Genomic DNA, 19609 nt, shown 5'->3' on the forward strand with positions numbered 1-19609 from the left:
CTTCATGAAACAGACCAGGTCTTCTATGGAAACCCAGCAAGTTAAGGACTTTTTGCCATACTTGACAAGAAAAGGGACAGGCAAAAAATAGGTGATCAATGGACTCAGGTGAACTGGTACACAGAGGCCAAGCACCAGATTGAACAATCCCCCAGTGTAGTAACCTGTCAAGTGTGGGCAATCTCCTCCAAATAGCAACCCATAAAATAAAGAGGCTCTTGGGTGTAGCAGAATTGTTACAGATAACTCTTCTCCAGGGTACCTTAGGATAATTCCCACAAAGTTTGGAGTACATCAGTTTAATAGAGAAGCAACCTTTCTTCATAACAGCACTCCAACCACTCACCCCTTCCACCAGTTCCATACAACCAAAGATCTTCTTCAACGCCCAAGACATTGTGGAAGGGCATTGAAAGCTATTTAGGGGCCTGCCTTTCATATAGTAACCATCAACCCATCTACTCCACAGTTTGTCTTTCTTGTGTGTGATGGCCCACAAAAGTTTACAGATTGCTGCTTCATTCCAAAGCTCCATATTTTTGATGTTCCACCCTCCAACAGCTCTGGGAAGACACATATTAGACCAAGAAACCAGAGCTTTTTTAGACACCTCAGTACCACCTGTCCATAGGAAGATTCTGCAATAGCTTTGAATTTCTTTGACAGCTTTCTTAGGAAGAACAAAGATTTGACACCAGAAGGACTGCAGACTAAGTAGAATAGTTCTAACAAGTTGCAATCTTCCAGCATAAGATAAGTATCTAACTGTCCAACTCTTTGCTCTAGCTAGCACTTTGTCAACCAGGGGTTTGCACTGAATGTAAGACAGCTTCTTAGTAGATAAGGGAACACCCAAATATCTAAAAGGAAACTCACCATGAGGGATATTCAGAGTGTGCATTATCTGATTCTGAATCTCCACACTCACACCACATATATAAGCATTGCTCTTATCCAGATTGGCTTCCAGCCCTGAAGCTTTAGAGAAGAGGAAGAATTTCTGGAAGATCATATCAGTTGAAATAGGGTCAGCTCTGGTAAACATGAGCAAGTCATCAGCAAACATCATGTGAGTGATGTTTAATCTCTCACACCTGGGATGGAAATTGAAATCAGGATCCTTTTTAAGTTGCCCCAAACTCCTAGATAGATATTCCATGCCTATAGCAAAAAGAAATGGAGAAAGAGGATCTCCTTGCCTTAAACCTTTCTTAGCAGGAAAAGAAGGGCAAGGGGAGCCATTAATAAGTATACTATAGGAAACAGATGAGATACAACTCAGAATCCATTCCAGAAAAACTTCAGGAAAACCCAACTCTCTCATTACATCCAACAGAAAACTCCACTCCACTGAGTCATAAGCCTTCTTCATATCAACCTTGATCATGCATCTAGGAGACATATTTCTCCTAGTGTACCCCTTAACTAACTCAGTAGCTAACAGGATATTATCAGAGATGTGTCTCCCTGGTATAAACCCTGCTTGGCATTCATTAACAACTGACCCCACCACTTTCTGAAGCCTAGCAGTCAAGATTTTTGAAATAATCTTGTACACAGTGGTGCAACATGCTATTGGTCTAAAGTCTTTGACTCTAGTGGGATTGGGAACTTTGGGAACCAAAGTGACAGTAGTGCAGTTAACCTGTTTCAGCAATTTCTTGTGATTAAAGAAATCAAATATAGCAGCATACACATCAGTTTTAATCACATTCCAAGTTTTCTTGAAGAAAATAGCATTGAAACCATCAATTCCTGGAGCTTTAGTATCATCAATCCCTTTTAAAGCCAGATCAATTTCAGCTTCTGTGACAGGTTGGCACAAGAGAGCTCTTTCAGAGGTACTGAGAGTGGCACCAGATCTCATTGTGGGAACATCAATCATTGGCAAAGAGTGAGCTCTAGTACCCAAAAGCTGCCCATAGAATTTTAACACTTCAGCCTGTATCTCATCAGGTTTTACCAACCTGTTGTTGTTGTCATCTATCAGCTCTGATATTCTGTTAGTTCTGTGCCTCTCTTTTACTGCAGCAAAGAAGAATCCATTATTAGAATTCCCTACCTTTAACCAGTGCAACCTAGATTTCTGTTTCAATGCAAGTTCTTCAACCCTCAACCACTTTCTAAGCTGAGCAACACACTCTTGTTCCTGTTTCAACAAGGATGTATTAGAATGATCTTGCTGCAGTTGAGATTGAGTAGAATCCAACTGCTGCCTAGCTTGATCAATTCTGCATTTAATCCCCTGGAATTCCTGTTGATGAAGGGTTTTCAATTTGCCTTTAATCATCTTCAACCTTTCCCACACTGAATACATGGTTGTTCCTGTAACAGTGGTATTCCAACAATGTTCAACCAAAGAGATAAAGTCAGCATGATCTGCTAAGTAATTAAGAAATCGAAAAGGTCTACCACCCCCTTGTGCTTCTGGAACACACTTGATTAAAATTGGACAGTGATCAGAGATAGAGGAATTAATGTATTCAGAGTAAATTCCCCCATTAGCACTCATCCAGTCTCCATTCCCTAAACACCTGTCAATCCTGCTTGCAGTCTTGTTGACATCCCCACCTTTATGCCATGAATAGAAATGCCCTTTACTCTGAAGTTCATATACTTGATTAGTATCCACAAACTCAGCAAAATCCTTGATTTCAGCCCAAGTAACTGGAGCACCATTAACTCTATCTTGAGTACTCATAATTGCATTAAAATCACCAGCAAGCAACCAGGGGAGCTTACCAACTAAGCCATTAATATCTCCCAGACTACTCCAAAGACTCCTCCTATCATCTATAGTGTGTAAGCCATAGATTGCAGTGAAAAAGAAGCTAAAATCCCCATTCTGGTCAATAATTTCACAATGCATGAATTGAGTGTGAGTCCTCACCATTCTGACTGTTACTAAGTTTGGTTGCCAACCCAACCATATTCTTCCTCTATCACAGTGAATGTAATTGTGGTCCCATGTCCAGAACCTACCAAACTTACTAGTAATAGAAGTAAATTTACTATTTTTAACCCTAGTTTCAAAAAGAGCAATTACTTTAATATTATAAGTACTAATCAACCTTTTAACCTCAGTCACCTTAGAGGGATCATTAAACCCCCTAACATTCCAAGTACACAGATTCATCATGTGAGATCATTAGGGAGAACAATATCCCCCTCTCCTTCCTGCAACTCCACATCATCCTCCACTGACTCCCCATCAGAATCATCTTCAACTAAAGGGAAGAAGGTGTTACTGGTGGGAACTCCTCTACTTCTAGCCCCTTTAGTTGCCACTCTCCATCCAGCATCAGCTCCAGACTGGTTCAAAGGCACAGTTTGGTTCAGAGGTGTAGCAGAAGGAGTGACAATAGGTGGAGGAACCACCACCTGAGTTTTCTTAGGGACCCAAACTTTCTTCACCTGTGGAGCCTTATTAACATTCTGAGCATGAGTTTTGGTTACAGTAGCACAGTTGTTTCGCACTTAGTACAGTAGGTAGGCTTCCAATCATACTGCACCTGCTGTTTGAATGTTGTGCCATTAATATCTTCAATCCATATGTGATCAGGAAGGACAGCAGTCACATCCATTTCCACCAAGATTCTAGCAAATGATACTCTCTGTTGCCTAGAGGTACAATCATCAGCACAGACTGGAACACCTAGCAAGCTAGCTATTCTGCTTAATGAATCACTACTCCAGCAATTCAGTGGCAAATTAGGCAATCTGACCCAGAGAGGAATGACCCTTAAGACTTCTTCATAGAAATTAAACTCAGATGACCATGGTTTAATAATCATAGGCTTATTAAAGAAAGTGTAAGGACCCCCACTCATAATTGTGTTCCTATCATCAACAGAATCAAACTGAATAATGAAGTAACCATCATCATGTAAGAAAACATTTGGAGTCCCAACATGTGTCCAATTAGCAGTAATATATCGTTTAATAGAAGCAATAGTTGGTGTATCCCCCACCACATACAGCACAAGAGCACTAATCCATTTTCTAGTCATGGCATCAACTTCAAATTTTTGCAACTGGGCAACTTTCTTTCCATCTTTAACAACAGGTGCTACAAACTGGAGAGAGACCCCTTTACCTGTCAATGGTGAGCGCTGAAAGAGACTGGACCAAGGAGCAGCTTGCATCTCTAGCCTCCGTTGAACTGGTGGACCATCAGCAGTGCTTCGAACAGGGACAATAACAGGGGAATAGATTGGACGACTCGGATTCACAGTCTCCTTGGATTAATGGGTTGAATCGGGCGGCTTTGAAAATCAATAATTGGGAATCCTTGGCTCTTGCTTTTTATGTTAAATATTTTCCACCTGAGAAAACGGCTCGTCTGAGGGGTCAGATATTAGGTATCTCACAACAAGCGGATGAGAGTTTGTTCGAGGTCTGGGAGAGATTCAAGGATTTGCAAAGAGAGTGCCCGCACCATGGTTTGGAAGATTGGTTCTTGATTCAGCAGTTTTATAATGGTCTGGGCAATGAGTCTAGATGTTTGTTGGATTCAGCTGCCAGTGGGAGGTTCATGCAACTTGAGGTGCCTAGAGCTATGGAGGTGATTGAGGAGATAGCCATTCACAATGCCCAGTATGGAAATCCTAGAGGTCTATCTAATAGGGGTGGTAAGCATGATTTAAATTCTATTGAACAATTAACTGCCCAATTGTCTGCTTTACACTATAAGTTTGATAATATGCAAGCAGCCAATACTCAATCTGCCCAACCTGCTAGTGTAGCTGCTATGAGTGCCCAACCTGCTACTCTTTGTGAAAGTTGTGGAATGTCTGGTCATTATGCACCGGAATGTAGGAGCTCTGTTGAACAATGTCACGCATTTCAATCCTTCAAACAAAATAACCCATTCTCCAACTCTTACAATGAGGGCTACAAAAATAACCCTCTACTATCTTACAGGAGCAACAATATCCAGAACCCTCACCAAGTCCAACATCCACCACAACAACCATACCAACCCTACCAACCACGGAACAACTACAACCAACAGTCTAGTGGACCACCTGGGTTCCCTAGACAACACACATCACCACCACCACCTCAAAACACACAACCTGACCCTATGCTAGTAGAGATGAGAAACATGATGCTACAAATGCAAAAATCTCTAAGTGAAAAGGATGCAAAAATCGGTGCTCTTACTGCCCACAACAAAATCATTGATACACAGTTGGCACAGATGGCTACTACTATTGCAGGGAGGCCACCAGGCCAACTTCCTTCACAGCCCGAAAATAGGGAGACTGCTAATGCAATTACATTGAGGAGTGGTAGGGATTATGATGGTCCTTCTATGCCGGTCGAGGTTGATTCCGGGGTGTCTGCTAGTGATTTGGTCAGTGAGGAAATCCCGAAGATAGCTATGGGTGAAAAGGAAGCTGAAAAGGTAGTCAATGAGAATGAGGCTACAACTGCGGTTAAGAAGGGGGCGGATATTCAAGTACCACCTATTGCACTCCCCTTCCCAAACCGACAACTCAAGAATAAGCTAGACAAGCAGTTTGGCAGATTCTTGGAAGTGGTCAAAAATTTGCAGGTAACGGTTCCTTTTACTGAATTAATTTTACAGGTTCCTGCTTATGCTAAATTCATGAAAGATATTTTGACCAGGAAACGTGCTTTTTTTGAGGTAGAGACTGTAGCTTTCACTGAAGAATGTAGTGCTTATTTGCAAAACAAGTCTCCACCTAAACTTAAAGACCCTGGGAGTTTTTCCATCCCATGTAACATTGGCACCGTATTTATTGATAAAGCTTTATGTGATCTAGGTGCTAGTGTGTCTGTCATGCCTTTGTCTGTCTGTACTAAACTGAATATGGGTGAGCTTAAGGTTACCAATATCACTCTACAAATGGCCGACCGTTCTGTCAAATACCCCTTAGGTGTTTTAGAGGACGTCCCTGTTAGAGTAGGTAAATTCTATATACCTGTAGACTTTGTAGTATTAGACATGCAGGAGGATTCTCAAATTCCCATAATCTTAGGTAGACCCTTCCTTCACACGGCGGGGGCGGTAATTGATGTTAAAAGTGGGAAATTGACATTGTCTGTTGGGGATGATAAGGTGACTTTTAATCTGAATAGTGCCTTAAAAAGTCCCATGCTAGAGGGGGAACAATGCTATCGCATAGATGTAGTTGATTTTATTACTCGTGATAACGTCTCCCAAGTTTTCGAAAGAGACCCTTCGGAGGCAGTGCTTTGTTGTGAGTCTTCTGCAGGTGATAGCAGTTCTTGGAGTGCTGAATTGGATGCTCTGGAGTTGGCTCTTAATGGTGGAGAATCTGAGCCGGAGAGCACCAAATTGAAGAGGTTAGTTCGGCCGATTTGTTCTGTTAAAGAGGTAAAGAAACCCGAACTTAAGCCTCTTCCTGCTAACCTTAAGTATGCGTTTTTAGATAATGAACAACTTTGCCCTGTGATCGTCAGTACTGCACTTGATGCAGACCAGTTATCCCAACTTCTTATTGTGTTGAAAAGGCACAAAAAGGCCATTAGGTATAGTATTGATGATTTAAAGGGTATTAGCCCTAACTTTTGTATGCATAGGATACATCTAGATGAAAATCATAAACCATGCATCCAACCCCAACGTCGTTTGAACCCTGTCATGCAAGATGTTGTAAAAGATGAAGTTATGAAATTGCTTGATGCGGGTATTGTGTATGCTGTGTCTGATTCTAAGTGGGTGAGTCCTGTTCAGGTAGTGCCTAAGAAAGGGGGGACAACTGTGGTGAAAAATGAAAAAAATGAGTTGATACCAACTAGGGTAGTCACAGGTTGGCGCATGTGCATTGATTATAGGCGTCTTAATGTTGCTACTAAAAAGGACCATTTTTCCCTTCCCTTCATTGATCAAATGTTAGAAAGGCTAGCCTGTCACAAGTTTTTCTGTTATCTGGATGGTTATTCTGGTTTCTTTCAAATCCCCATACATCCAGACGACCAGGAAAAGACCACCTTCACCTGTCCCTATGGTACCTTTGCATATCGTAGGATGCCTTTTGGTCTGTGTAATGCACCTGCTACTTTCCAACGTTGCATGATGAGTATTTTTTCTGATTTTATTGAGTCTATCATGGAAGTGTTTATGGATGATTTTAGCGTCTATGGTACTTCTTTTGATTCTTGCTTGCTAAATCTGACTAAAGTTTTGAAAAGATGTGAAGAGTGCAATTTAGTCTTGAACTGGGAAAAGTGTCATTTCATGGTTACTGAAGGGGTGATTTTGGGACATTTGATATCTGATAAGGGCATTCAGGTGGATCGAGCTAAGGTCCAAGTGATTGAACAATTACCCCCTCCAGCTAATGTGAAGGGTGTTAGAAGTTTTCTTGGTCATGCGGGGTTTTATCGCCGCTTTATCAAGGATTTTTCTAAAATTGTTAAACCACTTACCCAGCTCCTTATCAAGGATGCCCCGTTTGTGTTTACTGATGCTTGTCTTGAAGCCCTTGACAGGATTAAACAGGCACTGATTTCGGCTCCCATCATTCGTTCTCCCGGATGGGATCTTCCGTTTGAGATAATGTATGATGCAAGTGATTATGCAGTTGGGGCAGTTCTGGGTCAGAGAAAGGAGAAGGTTTTACATGCCATCTATTATGCAAGTAAGACCTTAGATGAAGCTCAAGTTAATTATGCTACTACTGAGAAGGAGCTTCTAGCTATAGTCTATGCCTTGGATAAATTCCGCACCTATCTGATTGGATCCAAGGTGATAGTCTATACTGACCATGCGGCCCTTAAGTATCTGCTCTCTAAGAAGGAAGCCAAGCCTAGGCTTATTCGATGGATACTACTGCTACAGGAGTTCGATCTAGAGATCCGCGACAAGAAAGGGGCTGAGAATGTGGTTGCAGATCACTTGTCTAGATTGAGGTATGACGATGGTAAGGGATCTACCCCGATTGATGATTCATTTCCGGATGATCATTTACTTGCACTTGCCAGTCAGTCACCATGGTTCGCAGATTTTGCTAACTACATTGTGGGGAGAATTCTTCCGGCCGATCTTTCATATCAACAGAAGAAGAAATTCCTACATGATGTCCGGTTTTACTTTTGGGACGACCCTTATTTGTTTCGTGAGACTGCTGAAGGGTTGTACAAGCGTTGTATTCCAGAATGGGAAGTTCAAGGTGTTATCAGTAGGTGCCATTCTTCATCTTATGGTGGTCACCATGGACCGTCTAAAACAAACGCTAAGTTGTCACAATGTGGTTTTTACTGGCCTACTATGTTCAAGGATGCACAGGCTTTTATTATGGCTTGTGATGCGTGCCAGAGGGCCGGCACTATTTCGAGGAGGTATGAGATGCCACAGAACGGGATCCTTGAGGTTGAGATTTTCGATGTGTGGGGAATTGATTATATGGGACCATTCCCATCGTCCAAGGGTAACTTGTATATCCTTGTTGCTGTAGATTATGTGTCAAAGTGGGTGGAAGCCGTTGCCTCACCTACTAACGATGCTAAGACAGTCATCTCCCTGTTCAAGAAGATCATTTTTCCTAGATTTGGGGTTCCGCGCGCTTTGATCAGTGATGGAGGGTCACACTTCCATGAGAGGCATCTGGATGAGCTCCTGCGCAAGTACGGGGTTTATCACCGCACTGGGCTAGCCTACCACCCTCAGACGAGTGGTCAAGTTGAGGTCTCCAACCGAGAGATCAAATCTATCCTTGAGAAAGTGGTGGCGAAGTCTAGGAAGGATTGGAGCGATAAGCTAGATGATACTCTATGGGCATACAGAACCGCCTTTAAGACACCTATTGGTACCTCCCCGTATCGGTTGGTGTATGGCAAGGCGTGTCACTTACCAGTAGAAATGGAGTACAAGGCTTATTGGGCAATCAAACAGCTCAACATGGATGCAAAGCTAGCCGGTGAGAAGCGGTTACTTCAATTGGGTGAGCTCGATGAATTCCGACTACAAGCCTATGATAGTGCCCAGATTTACAAGGAAAAGACCAAGAAGTGGCACGACAATCACATTTTGCATAGAGAGTTCGCGGTGGGCGACAAGGTTCTACCTTTTAACTCTAGGCTCAAGTTATTTCCTGGAAAACTTAAGTCTAGGTGGTCTGGGCCGTTCACCGTGACTATGGTAAGCAAGTTTGGGTCTGTTGAAGTAGAGAATGAGAATGGTGAACGATTCAAGGTCAACGGGAACCGTCTGAAGTTGTACCATGATGGGGCTACTGTAGGAGTGGTTGAGGTCCATCACCTCAATCCCTCCGCCTCATAGACTGCATATTCAAGGTAACAAGGTCGAGCGGGACCTAGAAATAAACCAGCGCTTTGCGGGAGGCAACCCGTATTTTATCGCTTTAGTAGTATAAGTTTGATTTTTTTATTCTATTTTTGTGTGTTTAGTTAGTATTTCCCATACCTAAGTGTGTTTAAGTATTGTTTTTGGTGTTAGTGAGGCGAGAAGAGGGCATTACGCTGTTTGGGTGTTTAATAATGTGCAGGCCTAAAGCTCCAAGTTCGAGAAAGTGAAATTACGCACAAGGCCAAGCACGCTGCAAACCGCCCGATCCGAATCGGGCGAGGTGCGCCCGATCGGGCGCGCACGGATGAGTTTCATGCAGTTTATTTCTGCCCGATCGGGCGCAGCATGCCTGATCGGGCGGTCTGGCGAGTGGAATGCTCGATCGGGCGAAATTATTTTGCCCGATCGGGCGGTCTGGCGAGTGGAACGCCCGAGTCGGGCGATTGTTTGCCCGATCGAGCGCAGAAGGCGAGTGGAATGCCCGATCGGGCGAAATTATTTTTCCCGATCGGGCGGTTGATGAAAATTTCGAGGAAAAGTCAAGGAAGATTCTGGGCAGGAAAAAGTCAAGAAAATGAGCATTCGCAAATCGCCCGATCCGGATCGGGCGAGGTGCGCCCGATCGGGCGCGCACGCATGAAAAGAAAAGGATCGCATCCCGCCCGATCGGGCGGAAAGTCGCCCGATCGGGCGAGACGCGATTTCAGCGATTAAACCACGGTTTCCCCTTTCTTTCTTCACTTCCTCTTCATCTTCAACCTAACTTTCTCTCACTTCCTCCATTAAACCCCAACTTCCAAAAACTTCCAACCACCATATCTCCCTCAAATCTCCACCAAATTCAACAATTTTTTCATCAAAATCATCCTCTCATCATCCTCTACAACCTACACTTAACCGATTTGAGTTTTCTCTCATCCCCACAAAATCCCCAAATTCACCCAAAAAGCTCAAAAACTCAAAAAAATCAGATTTTTCATCAATGGCAAACCGACCACAAAGGAAATGCACAAGGGTACCAAGAAATCAACATGAAGCTTCCACGAGCCGAGCTCGGGAACCGACACCACCACCTCCGCCGCCGCAATTCGAGCTCGACACGGATTTTCCGGATGTCATCTTTATTACGGAGGAGCAACGAGCACGATTCATGCACCTCAAATTGAGGGAGGTAATCCCTACTCGCTTTATATGTCAAAAATCCTTGCATGAAATGGGAATTGAGCGTGATGTAAAACGTGTTTTTGTTGGTGTTGGTATGAGTAACATTTATAGTATGCTCCGTCTCACATTTAGACGGTTGACTCTAGAATTTTTGAGTAGTTTTAATGTGCGTAGGGATGGTTATCGAACTGTGTCATCGGTTCAATTTCGTGTGATGAACCGAACCTACACCATGAGCTTATCTGATTTTGGTAGGATTTTTGGATTGTCTACCACATATAGTAGGAAACCTAAGGAGACCCATAATAATTGCACCATGTGGGGAAAGCTTACGGGCAATGCTAATCCTGGGAGTATGCAACATTTGCATGCTTCCAAGATACAACACCCGGTACCCATTGTCTTTTACAGGTTCCTAGGATTTACAATCTTTGGTAGGGATGAGACCCAGAACATTAGGAGTACGGAGCTAGAGATCCTAGGTGGCTACGTTTCAGAAGGAGAGGAGAGCTACAAAATGAACCTTGCACATCACATGGCCTCTCAATTTTACTCCATAGCCACTTCCACACATACTACCAAAATTACCATTGGTGGGTTGATCACCCACATAGCCATGGCCACGGCCAACTTTACTGAGGCTAACCAGATTCCAGTTCTGGGTAGCAACTTGCTTGATTTGGCTTATTTTGCTGGAATCCGTAGGCTACAGGGGGAGCATGGGTTATTTAGGCCGGGAGCCATGTACTGGATGTTCGAGGGAAACAGGCTTTTCACCTTGCCTGACCCTCAGGGCCGCACTAGTTTCAGACCCGGTCAGGCTCATTATTTATTTGTTGGATTTGAGCAAGAGCCTCAGCCTGACCCCCAGCCTCAGCCTGACCCTCAGCCAGAGCCCCATCAGTACCAACCAGAGCCTCGCACCTACTTCAGGAGGGGGCTTCGAGACACGGGGAGGCCCCAGGGTGGCCCGGTAGTACATGAGGAGCAGGGGTCCATTGATGAGAGGTTGAGCAGACTTGAGCTCGGGTTCCGGGAGTTCGCAGCTGATCACCAGAGGACCATGTTCCCATTTTATGATCAGTATGCCAGGCAGGGCTATATTTCCCCAGATTACGAGCACCCTACCTGGTATACCTATCCCGCGGAGGGATATGGAGCTCCGGGTTCTATGGGCACCTTCACACCCACCCAGTACGGAGGGTGGGGAGCGGGTCCTAGTGGGCATGGTGGCCGAGATGATGGTGATGATGATGATGATGGCGGCAATGGCCGTCAATGATGGAGATGAGATCGAGTTGGTTCGATACCCTTGAGACAATGAGGACATTGTCTGATTTGGTTTGGGGAGGGTTTCACATTACTTGTACATTGTAGGTATGTTTTTCTTTTCTTTTCGCATTTCTTTATTTTGGTGTGTTTCTTTGGTGTGTTTAATGCTTTCTAGATTAGTTTATTGCTTTGAAAAGAAAAAAAAAATACAAAAATACGTTCCGATGAATGCAAAATCATGCTTCCCTGTGCCCCTTTGATTGAAAATTGTTTTGATTCTTGGTATTTGATGATGGGCAATGTAGATGTGTTAGCCATGATTTGATGTTCGATTGCTTTGATGCCTAAACATGAGTCAACTCCGACTAACTACTTGTGGACTTGGTGCTTGACTAGTTGACTTGGTTAGGATGTGTGATAGCTTCCTGGTGTGCCATTGATTTTGAGTATTGGTTTGCAACTATTAGTAATGTTTTATGACTCGTATACATGCACATTGTGGAGGACGAAGGCATTTTTTCTATTTAGGTAGCCTTCAGATGAAATTAGATACGTTTGTTCCCTCTTTTTCTACCCATGTTGTGCTTGTGCCATTTATTCGGTGACTAACCACATTACAAGCCCGTAAATTCCCCATTGGTTACTAGTCCCAAGCCTAGCTTGGGGGAGCTAATAGTAGTGAGGTGAGGGAGTTGTAGTGTGGTACATTTTGAGCATATTGAGTATTGAAAAGGGAAGTTCTTCTTATCATGATTGTTGTTGAAAAAATGAGATGAGGAGAATAAAAAAATTTGTGCGAAGGTTCCAAAAGAAAAAAAAAATGAGATTGAGCAAGAAAAAAAAAGAAGAAAAAAGTCGTTATTCTCAAGATAATTCAAGCTTTTGTCACTCCGGTATTATAATTTCTTATCTTCATGAGTGATTGGTTATAATTGTGAAATCAAGGCAAGAAAGTATAGTGTGGTTGTTTGTTGTTTTTATTCATGTGTTGAGTGGGAGATTGTGGTCATCATTTGTGGTTGATCATGGATTTGCTAGGATTTATGCTCCCCAAAGCCAAGGCTTTAAGCTCACATTTTACCCAAATTTACCGCACCCTTACCTAAGCCTATCATTACAAGCTTGAAAGACCTTCCGACCTTTGTGCATAGAGTTGTATTAATGTGAAAGTAGTTGTTTATCAATGCAAGTTATGACATGACACATTCCGAGTCGACTACTAGGTTGAGTGCATGTTTTTCTAGACACACGAGTGTTGTGAGTTTGGGAGGGCATTGTACACATATATGTTGGGAGGGGAGCGAACGGGTACAATTTTTATCCGCCACATAAATGAGTGACGAGTGTGTGAGAACTAGTCTTGAATTCCATTATACACTTGTGGTTCGCTTTGCGTGACGATTGTTAAGGTGGATTGGCGATTGAATGAAATTGATTGGTTAGCATTGATGCATGCTTGTTGGATTTTGCCTCGAATTATGTTTTTCATTTTGAATTATGTCGGGGGTGAAGTTGGTTTTGTGTTCATCGATGATTTCCTTGCTTAGGGACAAGCAAGGATCTAGCTTGGGGAGGTTTGATATGCATGTTTTATATAGTATTTTTACCCCCGTCCCTTAGTACTTTTATGTGTCAAACGTGCTCTTAGGAGCCGTTTCTAGTACTAATGTGTGTTATTGAGTGTGCCTTGAGTTTCAGGTTTGATTATGAGAAATTGGTCGTTTTAGACCCGTTTCATTGTTGATCTAGGCCACTATATGAGTCCGAGAAGTTCGGGACCTCCATCGTCGACTTTCGGGAGCCTTGGATGCTTATGGTTGAGCCCCTGGAGTTAGACTCAGTGATATGGGCGAGCTACACTGAAGATTGCAAATCGCCCTGGAAGCTGAGGGCGAAATGCAACCATCGGGCGGAATTATAAGCAATCTGGATTCATCAACGCGCGCCCGATCGGGCGCAGCTCGCCCGATCCGGATCGGGCGGTCAATCTGGAGGCTATATGGAGAGTTCAAAATCCGCCCGATCGGGCGGATTTTGGCCCGATCGGGCCGACTATCGAGTGGATCGCCCGATCGGGCGAAGCGACGCCCGATCGGGCGACGCCAACCCCCAGCACTTATGCGCGAGTTTTCTTTCCGTTTTTTAGACTTTATTTTGGGCAAACTATATAAGCAAGCCTTAATTGTTTTTAGAGAACACTTTATTTTCTAGTATTGAAGCTTAGTATTATTTCCCTTAGCCTAATTTTCTCTCTAGTTTATGCAAAAACACTTAGTTTAATTCTCAATAAAAATCCAAGCTTTCACTTTCCTTTGTTCTTCAAATAGGTATTAATTCTTATTTCAATTCATTGTCTTGCTTTAATAATGCTTTCAATTGTTATTATTGATTTGTTTATTGTCAACATGCTTGAGTAGTTTAATTTCTAGGGTTGGGGATCCATGAATAATATGAAGGGATGATTGAATGATTATGAATGTTGGCATTGTAATTGATTCCTATTGATTGGTTTATTTCACTATACAATTAGATTTGCGCAGGTTTAGTTGTGGTAGTTATGCAATATCAAATTAAGATTCGAGAGATGCAATTCGATGTTTAGGCTTGTGTCAATAGGTAGAATTAGAGTTAATACGTAGCGAGAGCCCGTTAATTCTAAGTCTATGATTAGTATCGACTTGAGAAAGCATGCTAATCTAATTAATTACTCTAATGATTATCGTGATTGTTCAATGTCTTGGATTATTATTTGTTGGCGAACCTATACCCTAGATTCCTTAATATATTGATTCATTCTTGTTTAATATTCGTTCGTAGTCTTAGCATACAAACCATCAACCAACTTTGTTCACAATAGTCTAGATTAATTAATTGATAGTAGAAAGAACGCCTGTTTCCCTGTGGATTCGATCCTGACTTCCCTTGCTACCTAGCTAGTGGACCTTAGGTTATTTTTGATTAGGTATACGACTTTAGCCTGTCAGCTAAGGAAGTTCATAGGTGAACTTGGTGTAGTCCCCTCCATTAAAGGACCAATAACCCTGTATTGTGATAATAACGGAGCTATTGCACAGGCAAAGGAGCCTAGACACCACCAAAGAGTCAAGCATGTACTTCGTAGATTTCACCTTCTACGAGAGTTCGTTGAAAGAAAAGAAGTCGAGATAAGCAAGATTGGAACTGATGACAACATATCAGATCCATTGACTAAACCTTTGCCGCAGACGAAGCACAACTCGCACACTGCAGCTATGTGAATCAAGCATATTGGAGAATGGCTTTGATGTCCTTATTTAATGTTTTAAAGTTTTAGAGTTTAATTCTTTGTAAAACATTATTGGTTAATCATTCATAATAAATGAATAGAATTCATTTTTCCATTTAATTTGTGGTTTATTAAATGATGAGTCCCTTCAATTTGACGAAATATTCAAGATAGACTGTCAAGACTAGTCCTGTGACTAAGAAATGTCTATCAAGTGAACTTGAATGTCAAAAGTTGAAAATGGTGCCTAGTCGGAGTTTTCCATAAAATTGGACGCATAGAAAACGTTAGACGACTGGAATGCAAGATGACTAGTAGTTCTGTTTCTTGAACTATGTGGACATGGCAATGTCATAATCATTTGCATAGATACTTACTTTGGGAAGACTAGTATCGGACAGACCTATGAAACTTTACTGTAAGAGATAAAAATCTGTCATAAGTAAATTTCATTAAAATTATTAGACACTAAATCCTTAATACCTGAGTGATTTGAGATTACTTATTTGAGAACTGGTTACTTTGACGTTGACCAACCGTCGCACCGTAAAAGGAGGCTATAAAGGCAACGCTCAGGTAATCACCTATCAAACGAAGTCTAATCTCAAGATCGCAAGATAGGGATTGTCCTCCCACAAATCGGGATGAGATGCTTAAAAGTTGTACAAGGCCACTCGGAGAGCTAGAAACTGTAAAATGCAAGGCCGTGCTCGGATGAATCATAGGCTATGATTATCTGTTTATTTGATCAGTTGAACTCTGAAACCGAGAAACACCTCTGGACATAATAAGGATGACAACTCTTACCTTATGTTCAAGAGCAAGCATCGAGCGACAAAGGAATTAGGAAATGCACACTTGTCCCTAAGGACAAGTGGGAGACTGAAGGAAATAATGCCCTTGGTCCAAGTATGCATATAATATTAAGTCTAATAAATGCGGTTCAGTATTAATTAACAAGTTAATAATTCAGTGAGATCAAGTGAGCTGAATGCCTAGCTAGAGGCCGCTTCAGTTCAAGTGGAATTAATTATATTAATCCACAACTTACTCTTGACTGAACCCGTAGGGTCACACAAATAGTACGTAAACGGATCAAGTATTTAATGGAATTAAATACTCCATCTACGGATATTCGGAATCTACGGATCTTGGTTTCAGTGGGAGCTGAGATCGTCACAAGCAAGAAAGGAATCCTCCGGAAACGATGATATTGCCGGAAACGGAAATATGGATCGTATCGGAAATTTAAATATTATCTAAGTCGTAGATGTTGCCGGAAACGGAAACATGGTACGTATCGGAAAATATTATCGGAAATGGAAATAATACCGGAATCGGAAATATTGCCGGAAACGGAAATATTGTCAGAATCGGAAATATTATCGGAATCGGAAAATAATTCCGGAAACGGAAATATTAAATATTTGTTCGAAACGGAAATTAATTCCGGAATCGGAAATATTAAATATTGTTCGTATCGGAAATGAATTCCGGAACCGGGAATTTAATCGGAAGCGCATCGTACGAATTAGCATCGGACGAGGCTTGCTAGACAAAGGCCCAGCACGAAGCCAGGCCCGCGCCCAGCAAGCCGAGCGCCCAACACGAAGGCCACAAGCCTCGCCAGGCCCAGCGCAAGGCCAGGCCCAGCAAGGCTGTTGGCGCGCGCGCTGAGCGTGCTCGTGGGCTGCGAGGCTGCGCTCATGCGTGTGGGCCGCAAGGCCTGCGCGGTGCGTGCTTCCCTCGTGGTCGTGCGACGCTCGTGTTCGTAACGAATCCTAATCCTATCGGAATTCGTGCATTGATTAAATCCTAATCCTAAAAGATTAAATTTATTATTTAGAGTTCTAATAGGATTCTAATTAATAAATCCATATCCTAGTAGGATTATAATTCCTTTCCATAAGCTCTATAAATAGGTGGCTAGGGTCACATATTTACATCGAGATTTGAAGTATTCTAAAGGTAAGATTTTGAAGCAAAAATCAGCCAAACACTTGCAACCTATTAGCCGAAATTCCTAGTAACCTTAAGGGCGATTCTAGTTGGTCAAGCTTAAGGCGGATCCGGACGTGCTGTGGACTATCTACGGAGGGACGACACTTGGAGTCCTAAAGACTTGTTCTTGTTCGGTTCGGGCGTAGCTAGGGAGGGCACGCTACAAAGTGTATGCATCTGAATTATGCTAAATGATTATGTGTAAATAATATGTTTCCTGGCTTTATGGTTTTTTCGCATGATTTATATTTTGTCATATGTATCATAACCTAACAAGGATTTCCATGACTAATGAATTAGTAGTTTCAAATTCTAGTTTAATTAGGATTTATTGGAGTGATTCATCTTGATTTGGCAAGAGATTGTGAATCTCTATGATGTATGTGAAAAGTAGGTCTCAATTGCGAGTTGTCTAGTCCTAGGATCATGCAAGAGCTTTTCCTAGATTAGAGGACTTAGCGCGCTCTATCCGAGAGGTGGCAAGCTCGGCAATAGTTGCTTTTCCCCTATACGTCAAGTCATTGCATAATCATTGTGTTTTGACCTTTGTCCTTCCCCTAATTCAACTTCCATTGCCGATTCCCGAAATCTCTAGAATTTCTTTACTTGTTCATATTTCCTACTTTTCTTGCTTTCATTAGATTCATACAAAAACTCATTTTACATTCGAACTAGCTTTTGAACACATTAGATTGAAAAGTCAAACATATTCATTCTCTTGGGACGATCCCTATGCTTGCCGCTATAGCTCATATAGTCGGTTAGTTAGGTGTTTATAAATATTGTTTGATAAAGGTGTATTAATTCAACAATGGAAAATACCTCTATCAAATACCTCTGGACATAATAGGATGACTACTCTTACCTTATGTTCATGAGCAGGCATCAAGCGACAAAGGAATTAGGAAATACACACTTGTCCCTAAGGACAAGTGGGAGACTGAAGGAAATAATGTCCTTGGTCCAAGTTTGCATTTAATGCATTTAATGCTAAATCTAATAATGATGGTTCAGTATTAGTTAACAAGTTAATAATTTAGTGAGATCAAGTGAACTAAATGCCTAGCTAGAGGTCGCTTCAGTTCAAGTGGAGTTAATAACATTAATCCACAACTTACTCTTGACTAAACCCGTAGGGTCACACAAATAGTACGTGAACGGATCAAGTATTTAAGTGAATATATTATTCATTAAGTACTCTATTTATGATCATTCGAAAATGACGGATCTCGGTTCCAGTGGGAGCTGAAATCGTCAAAAGGCAAAGTAAAGAGTATTCCGGAAATGAAGATATTGCCGGAAACGGAAATATAAATATTATCCAAGTCATATATGTTGCCGGAAATGGAAACAAGGTTCGTATCGGAAAATATTATCGAAAATAGAAATATTACCGGAATCGGAAATATTGCCGGAAACGGAAATATTACCGGAATCGGAAATATTACCGGAATCGGAAATATTTTCGGAATAGGAAAGTATTTCCGGAATAGGAAAGTATTTCCGGAAACGGAAATATTAACGGAAACGTAAATATTTGTTCATAACGGAAATAGATTCCGGAATCGGAAAACGAATTGGAAGCTCGATGAGCGACAAGACGGCAAGCGAGCGCACAACACTGGGCGCGAATCCCAGCACCAAACACCCAGCCTTGTGCGATGGGCCAGGCAGGCTGTGGGCGAGCAGCGACCAAGCCGCGCCAAGAAACGGGACAGATGCCAACTGCAAGGCTCGCTTGGGCCTGGTCAGGCGCGCGCCAAACGTGGGCCTCGTGGTTGCGTATGGGCGTGCGTCTTAGCCTTGTCCGATCACTTAGTCACCATGTAAGTTGGGTGTTAAGTTTAGTTTTCCTAGTCCTACTAGAATTGGATTATTAGGAGTTTAATTATTCCTATAACTCTAATTGATTAATAATTACAATCCTAATAAGATTGGTAATTGTTTTCCTAGTGGGATTCTAATTCCTTATTTCCTACTCTATAAATATGAGGCTATCCCTTATAATGTAAAAACCTATATCATATTCTTTACTTAGATTGTGTTTAAGGGAGAACATAGTTTAAGCCTAACCCGAGTGCATAAAACCTTAATGAATATCCTCGTTGGTTGAACCTAAGGCGGATCCGAACGTGTTGTGTACTTTCTACGGAGGGGCGACACTTGGAGCTCTAAAGACTTGTTCTTGTTCGGTTCGAGAGCAGCTAGGGAAGGCACGCATCACATTGTATGTAACCTAAATTATGCTAATTGACTATGTGGCAATTAATTTGGATTCCTGGCTTTATGGTTTTTCTGCATGAATTATATTGTTTGTATTATTCATAACCTAACACGTCCGCCCCTAGTTGTCGTCGCCCGATCGGGTGAACAACTCGCAACCTGCCCGACGGGCATGCGTCCGCCCAATCAAGCGTATTTATATCCTTCTTTGGTTGTTGCAATGTGGGCGCCCAATGAGCACCGGGCGACGGGCGCCCTATCGGGCGCGTGCTGAAAGGGGGAAATCCTCATTTTCTCACTCGGTTGGTCTCCCTTCGCCCTACGACCGGCTTCACGCCTCATCCTTCATTAATATCACCGAGTCTAACTCTTAAGGCTCAAAC

At 42.3% G+C, this 19609-nt stretch overlaps 1 protein-coding gene and 1 non-coding gene across 2 annotated transcripts; both read right to left on the reverse strand.

The window, feature by feature from the left end:
* Nucleotides 1-3135: 3135 nt before the first annotated feature.
* Nucleotides 3136-4145, reverse strand: LOC130464535 (uncharacterized). Its single transcript, XM_056833987.1, has 2 exons — nt 3513-4145; nt 3136-3435 (listed from the first exon to the last, which is right to left on the reverse strand). Exons 1-2 carry the CDS (start codon nt 4143-4145, stop codon nt 3136-3138), a joined length of 933 nt encoding a protein of 310 aa, XP_056689965.1.
* A 194-nt stretch (nt 4146-4339) lies between these two features.
* On the reverse strand, nt 4340-4446 carry LOC130466484 (small nucleolar RNA R71). Its single transcript, XR_008926709.1, has one exon. It is a non-coding gene; the product is annotated as a small nucleolar RNA R71 (small nucleolar RNA).
* Between the last annotated feature and the right edge of the window lie 15163 nt (nt 4447-19609).

This window comes from Spinacia oleracea, chromosome 1 (assembly GCF_020520425.1).
Source record: "Spinacia oleracea cultivar Varoflay chromosome 1, BTI_SOV_V1, whole genome shotgun sequence".
NCBI classification, from domain to species: Eukaryota; Viridiplantae; Streptophyta; class Magnoliopsida; order Caryophyllales; family Amaranthaceae; genus Spinacia; species Spinacia oleracea.

What these genes read in the sequence shown, in the direction of transcription:
- LOC130464535 (XM_056833987.1), bottom strand. Translation starts at nt 4,145, where the DNA reads ATGCAAGCTGCTCCTTGGTCCAGTCTCTTTCAGCGCTCACCATTGACA. An exon ending in GCACAACATTCAAACAGCAG is followed by an intron (nt 3,436 to 3,512) that starts GTGCAGTATGAT and finishes ACTCATGCTCAG; the next exon opens with AATGTTAATAAGGCTCCACA.